This window comes from Oncorhynchus kisutch, linkage group LG17 (assembly GCF_002021735.2).
Source record: "Oncorhynchus kisutch isolate 150728-3 linkage group LG17, Okis_V2, whole genome shotgun sequence".
Lineage (NCBI taxonomy): Eukaryota > Metazoa > Chordata > Actinopteri > Salmoniformes > Salmonidae > Oncorhynchus > Oncorhynchus kisutch.
In genome coordinates this window covers 7,955,320-7,962,819 of record NC_034190.2, presented here as the reverse complement: position 1 = coordinate 7,962,819, position 7,500 = coordinate 7,955,320, and the positions used below count along the sequence as shown (strand labels likewise).

Sequence of the window (7,500 nt, the reverse complement as noted above, 5' to 3'; positions counted from 1 at the left end):
AGAGGGAGAGTAGGATGGAGAGTGAGAGGGAGAGAGAGAGAGGGAGTAGGATGGAGAGAGAGAGGGAGAGAGAGAGAGGGAGAGTAGGATGGAGAGTGAGAGGGAGAGAGAGAGAGGGAGTAGGATGGAGACAGAGAGGGAGAGAGAGAGAGGGAGTAGGATGGAGAGAGAGAGAGAGTAGGATGGAGAGAGAGAGAGGGAGTATGGATGGAGAGAGAGAGAGAGTAGGATGGAGAGAGAGAGAGGGAGTAGGATGGGAGAGAGAGAGAGTAGGATGGAGAGAGAGAGAGGAAGTTAGGATGGAGAGAGAGAGAGAGTAGGATGGAGAGAGAGAGGGAGAGAGAGAGAGAGAGAGGGAGAGGGAGTAGTGGAGAGTGAGAGGAGAGAGAGAGAAGAGAGAGAGAGAGAGGGCAGAGAGGAGTTTAGGATGGAGAGTGAGAGGGAGTAGGATGGAGAGAGAGAGAGGGAGTAGGATGGAGAGTGAGAGGGAGGAGAGAGAGAGAGGGAGAGTAGGATGGAGAAGTGAGAGGGATGAGAGAGAGAGGGAGAGTAGGATGGAGAGTGAGAGGGAGAGAGAGAGAGGGAGTAGGAGGAGAGAGAGAGAGGGAGAGAGAGAGAGGGAGAGTGGATGGAGAGTGAGAGGGAGAGAGAGAGGAGGGGAGTAGGATGGAGAGAGAGAGGGAGAAGAGGAGAGAGGAGTAGGGGATGGAGAGTTGAGAGGGAGAGAGGGAGAGGGAGTAGGATGGAGAGTGAGAGGGAGAGAGAGAGAGGGAGAGGGAGTAGGATGGAGAGTGAGAGGGAGAGAGAGAGAGAGGGAGTAGGATGGAGAGTGAGAGGGAAGAGAGAGAGAGAGGAGAGCAGAGAGAGTAGGCATGGGGAGTGAGAGGGGAGTAGAGGATGGAGAGAGAGAGGGAGTAGGATGAGAGAGAGAGAGGGAGAGATGGAGAGGAGGGAGAGAGAGAGAGTGAGGGAGTAGGATGGAGAGTGAGAGGGAGAGAGAGAGAGAGAGAGAGGGAGTAGGATGGAGAGTGAGAGGGAGTAGGAGGAGAGAGAGAGAGGGAGTAGGATGGAGAGTGAGAGGGAGAGAGAGAGAGGGAGAGTAGGATGGAGAGTGAGAGGAGAGAGAGAGAGGGAGAGTAGGATGGAGAGTGAGAGGGAGAGAGAGAGAGGGAGTAGGATGGAGAGAGAGAGGGAGAGAGAGAGAGGGAGAGTAGGATGGAGAGTGAGAGGGAGAGAGAGAGAGGGAGTAGGATGAGAGAGAGAGAGGGAGAGAGAGAGAGGGAGAGTAGGATGGAGAGTGAGAGGGAGAGAGAGAGAGGGAGTAGGATGGAGAGAGAGAGGGAGTAGGATGGAGAGAGAGAGGGAGAGAGAGAGAGGAGAGAGAGAGGGGAGTAGGATGGAGTGAGAGGGAGAGAGAGAGAGGGAGAGAGAGAGAGGGAGTAGGATGGAGAGAGAGAGGGAGTAGGATGGAGAGAGAGAGGGAGAGAGAGAGAGGGAGAGTAGGATGGAGAGTGAGAGGGAGAGAGAGAGAGGGAGTAGGATGGAGAGAGAGAGGGAGAGAGAGAGAGGGAGACAGGGAAGCAGACACCTCAGATCCACTTGGCTTTGGCAGGAAAGGAGAGGAGAATGTCTGCCAGCCTAGAGGTAAGGAAAGCGTTCGATGGCCCCTAAACGACTAGTCCTGAATGCCAAATAAGAAGTGTCAAGGAAGTTAGAGGGAATAATAACACTGGTCTGTCCATCTCAGTGGTAGAGTTTCTAATGGCACCATAGTGTTCTACCTTTTGACCAGGGCCCTTACCATGTGCCTCTTACATTTGACAGCACTACACCTTAGAAGATCTGGACATTTCCCAACTGACATTTTATGTCCACTGTCCAGACTTTTAACACTTTTTTAAAAACCGTTATTACTGTGTCGAAGACTGCATAGACACCTTTTTGGAGGGTTACAGGAATATCAGGCTGATATTTGGGAGATTTTTGGTATTTGTGGTCTCTCTCCACTTTTAGAAGTTAGAGTAATAAAGTACACTCTCAGCGTTTTTCACACACAGTGCTATTGTTGGTGTCATAAAAGAGGCTGTTCACACGTCAGATATTTGGACCCATATTCCTCTGCAGTGGCCGTATGGAAATGACCTAATATACTGGGACATGGCTGATCTAATATACTGGGACCTGGCTGATCTAATATACTGGGACCTGGCTGATCTAATATACTGGGACATGGCTGATCTAATATACTGGGACATGGCTGATCTAATATACTGGGACATGGCTGATCTAATATACTGGGACATGGCTGATCTAATATACTGGGACAGGCTGGTCTAATATACTGGGACATGGCTGATCTAATATACTGGGACATGGCTGATCTAATATACTGGGACATGGCTGATCTAATATACTGGGACATGGCTGATCTAATATACTGGGACATGGCTGATCTAATATACTGGGACATGGCTGATCTAATATACTGGGACATGGCTGATCTAATATACTGGGACTGATCTAATATACTGGGACATGGCTGAGGGATATTCTAGCAAGGAACTTTCTTTTTTCTTTTTCTGCCTCCTTGTCTTGTTTTGCCTGCTTCTTCTTCTTTGGTTTATTGTTCTTCAGTTTATTTTTGCTTTTGGTTTCTTCTTGGTCTTCTTCTCTCTTCGTCATCTTTCATTTTCTCATTTTCTCTCTTCGTTCCATCGTTGTACCTCAGACATAATGAGGACACCCTAACTCTATTTTCTATCTCCTGTCCTCCTCTCCTCCTGTCATCCTCTCCTCCTGTCCTCCTGTCCTCCTCTCCTCCTGTCCTCCTGTCCCCCTCTCCTCCTGTCCTCCTGTCCTCCTGTCCTCCTGTCCTCCTCTCCTCCTGTCATCCTCTCCTCCTGTCCTCCTCTCCTCCTCTCCTTCCTGTCTCTGTCCCCTCTCCTCCTGTCCTCCTGTCCTCCTGTCCTCCTGTCCTCCTCTCCTCCTCTCCTCCTGTCATCCTCTCCTCCTGTCCTCCTCTCCTCCTGTCCTCCTGTCCTCCTGTCCCCCTCTCCTCCTGTCCTCCTGTCCTCCTCTCCTCCTCTCCTCCTGTCTTCCTCTCCTCCTGTCTTCCTCTCCTACTGTCCTCCTCTCCTCCTGTCCTCCTATCCTCCTCTCCTCCTATCCTCCTCTCCTCCTGTCCTCCTATCCTCCCTCCTCCTCTCCTCAGTTATCCTACGGTTCCAGTTCCCCAGCTCTCTCCAACCGCCAGCGCTTCCCGACGTTCTTCCGTACCCACCCGTCTGCCACCCTCCACAACCCCACCAGGGTTCAGCTCTTTCAGAAGTGGAAATGGACTAAGATCGCCACCATCCAGCAGACTACGGAAGTCTTCACCTCAGTGAGTGACAGGCCTCTTTTAAAAAATATGTTTTGTAGTTTTTTAAATTGTTTTATGGACAGTGATAGTCTGAATGTAGAGGGGAGACAGATACAGAGGAAGACGGAGAGGAAGAGTTGAGGCAGGATTCAGACCCACCTCGCCTTGGGGTATCTGTGGTCTGTGGGACTAATCTCTCTACCAGACTCCGGCACACCAAACCCCTTTCTCACTAAGGTGTTAGACTCAAGTTTTATTGTCTGTTTGTTCACTTATCATTTATACTATTGGTTAAAGACATGCAGAGAACTGCCTCCTCATTTATACTATTGGTTAAAGACATGCAGAGAACTGCCTCCTCATTTATACTATTGGTTAAAGACATGCAGAGAACTGCCTCCTCATTTATACTATTGGTTAAAGACATGCAGAGAACTGCCTCCTCATTTATACTATTGGTTAAAGACATGCAGAGAACTGCCTCCTCATTTATACTATTGGTTAAAGACATGCAGAGAACTGCCTCCTCATTTATACTATTGGTTAAAGACATGCAGAGAACTGCCTCCTCATTTATACTATTGGTTAAAGACATGCAGAGAACTGCCTCCTCATTTATACTATTGGTTAAAGACATGCAGAGAACTGCCTCCTCATTTATACTATTGGTTAAAGACATGCAGAGAACTGACTCCTCATTTATACTATTGGTTAAAGACATGCAGAGAACTGCCTCCTCATTTATACTATTGGTTAAAGACATGCAGAGAACTGCCTCCTCATTTATACTATTGGTTAAAGACATGCAGAGAACTGCCTCCTCATTTATACTATTGGTTAAAGACATGCAGAGAACTGCCTCCTCATTTATACTATTGGTTAAAGACATGCAGAGAACTGCTCCTCATTTATACTATTGGTTAAAGACATGCAGAGAACTGCCTCCTCATTTATACTATTGGTTAAAGACATGCAGAGAACTGCCTCCTCATTTATACTATTGGTTAAAGACATGCAGAGAACTGCCTCCTCATTTATACTATTGGTTAAAGACATGCAGAGAACTGCCTCCTCATTTATACTATTGGTTAAAGACATGCAGAGAACTGCCTCCTCATTTATACTATTGGTTAAAGACATGCAGAGAACTGCCTCCTCATTTATACTATTGGTTAAAGACATGCAGAGAACTGCCTCCTCATTTATACTATTGGTTAAAGACATGCAGAGAACTGCCTCCTCATTTATACTATTGGTTAAAGACATGCAGAGAACTGCCTCCTCATTTATACTATTGGTTAAAGACATGCAGAGAACTGCCTCCTCATTTATACTATTGGTTAAAGACATGCAGAGAACTGCCTCCTCATTTATACTATTGGTTAAAGACATGCAGAGAACTGCCTCCTCATTTATACTATTGGTTAAAGACATGCAGAGAACTGCCTCCTCATTTATACTATTGGTTAAAGACATGCAGAGAACTGCCTCCTCATTTATACTATTGGTTAAAGACATGCAGAGAACTGCCTCCTCATTTATACTATTGGTTAAAGACATGCAGAGAACTGCCTCCTCATTTATACTATTGGTTAAAGACATGCAGAGAACTGCCTCCTCATTTATACTATTGGTTAAAGACATGCAGAGAACTGACTCCTCATTTATACTATTGGTTAAAGACATGCAGAGAACTGCCTCCTCATTTATACTATTGGTTAAAGACATGCAGAGAACTGCCTCCTCATTTATACTATTGGTTAAAGACATGCAGAGAACTGCCTCCTCATTTATACTATTGGTTAAAGACATGCAGAGAACTGCCTCCTCATTTATACTATTGGTTAAAGACATGCAGAGAACTGCCTCCTCATTTATACTATTGGTTAAAGACATGCAGAGAACTGCCTCCTCATTTATACTATTGGTTAAAGACATGCAGAGAACTGCCTCCTCATTTATACTATTGGTTAAAGACATGCAGAGAACTGCCTCCTCATTTATACTATTGGTTAAAGACATGCAGAGAACTGCCTCCTCATTTATACTATTGGTTAAAGACATGCAGAGAACTGACTCCTCATTTATACTATTGGTTAAAGACATGCAGAGAACTGACTCCTCATTTATACTATTGGTTAAAGACATGCAGAGAACTGCCTCCTCATTTATACTATTGGTTAAAGACATGCAGAGAACTGCCTCCTCATTTATACTATTGGTTAAAGACATGCAGAGAACTGCCTCCTCATTTATACTATTGGTTAAAGACATGCAGAGAACTGCCTCCTCATTTATACTATTGGTTAAAGACATGCAGAGAACTGACTCCTCATTTATACTATTGGTTAAAGACATGCAGAGAACTGCCTCCTCATTTATACTATTGGTTAAAGACATGCAGAGAACTGCCTCCTCATTTATACTATTGGTTAAAGACATGCAGAGAACTGCCTCCTCATTTATACTATTGGTTAAAGACATGCAGAGAACTGCCTCCTCATTTATACTATTGGTTAAAGACATGCAGAGAACTGCCTCCTCATTTATACTATTGGTTAAAGACATGCAGAGAACTGCCTCCTCATTTATACTATTGGTTAAAGACATGCAGAGAACTGACTCCTCATTTATACTATTGGTTAAAGACATGCAGAGAACTGCCTCCTCATTTATACTATTGGTTAAAGACATGCAGAGAACTGCCTCCTCATTTATACTATGGTTAAAGACATGCAGAGAACTGCCTCCTCATTTTATACTATTGGTTAAAGACATGCAGAGAACTGCCTCCTCATTTATACTATTGGTTAAAGACATGCAGAGAACTGCCTCCTCATTTATACTATTGGTTAAAGACATGCAGAGAACTGCCTCCTCATTTATACTATTGGTTAAAGACATGCAGAGAACTGACTCCTCATTTATACTATTGGTTAAAGACATGCAGAGAACTGACTCCTCATTTATACTATTGGTTAAAGACATGCAGAGAACTGCCTCCTCATTTATACTATTGGTTAAAGACATGCAGAGAACTGACTCCTCATTTATACTATTGGTTAAAGACATGCAGAGAACTGCCTCCTCATTTATACTATTGGTTAAAGACATGCAGAGAACTGCCTCCTCATTTATACTATTGGTTAAAGACATGCAGAGAACTGCTCCTCATTTATACTATTGGTTTAAAGACATGCAGAGAACTGCCTCCTCATTTATACTATTGGTTAAAGACATGCAGAAGAACTGACTCCTCATTTATACTATTGGTTAAAGACATGCAGAGAACTGCCTCCTCATTTATACTATTGGTTAAAGACATGCAGAGAACTGCCTCCTCATTTATACTATTGGTTAAAGACATGCAGAGAACTGCCTCCTCATTTATACTATTGGTTAAAGACATGCAGAGAACTGCCTCCTCATTTATACTATTGGTTAAAGACATGCAGAGAACTGCCTCCTCATTTTACTATTGGGTTAAAGACATGCAGAGAGAACTGCCTCCTCATTTATACTATTGGTTAAAGACATGCAGAGAATGACTCCTCATTTATACTATGGTTTAAAGACATGCAGAGAACTGCCTCCTCATTTATACTATTGGTTTAAAGACATGCAGAGAACTGCCCTCCTCATTTATACTATTTGTTTAAAGACATGCAGAGAACTGCCTCCTCATTTATACTATTGGTTAAAGACATGCAGAGAACTTCCTCCTCATTTATACTATTGGTTAAAGACATGCAGAGAACTGCCTCCTCATTTATACTATTGGTTAAAGACATGCAGAGAACTGCATCCTCATTTATACTATTGGTTAAAGACATGCAGAGAACTGACTCCTCATTTATACTATTGGTTAAAGACATGCAGAGAACTGACTCCTCATTTATACTATTGGTTAAAGACATGCAGAGAACTGCCTCCTCATTTATTACTATTGGTTAAAGACGGCAGAGAACTGACTCCTCATTATACTATTGGTTAAAGACATGCAGAGAACTGCCTCCTCATTTATACTGGTTGGTTAAAGACATGCAGAGAGAACTGACTCCTCATTTATACTATTGGTTAAAGACATGCAGAGACTGACTCCTCATTTATACTATTGGTTAAAGACATGCAGAGAACTG

At 43.9% G+C, this 7,500-nt stretch overlaps 1 protein-coding gene across 1 annotated transcript in view; it reads left to right on the top strand.

Moving 5' to 3' along the window:
• LOC109885529 (gamma-aminobutyric acid type B receptor subunit 1) overlaps nt 1-7,500 on the top strand; it is a 165,722-nt gene that overhangs the window by 20,641 nt on the left and 137,581 nt on the right. The window contains exon 3 of the mRNA XM_031794948.1: nt 3,212-3,386. Coding sequence (XP_031650808.1) covers nt 3,212-3,386 — 175 coding nt within the window. The remainder of the gene's footprint in view (nt 1-3,211; nt 3,387-7,500) is intronic.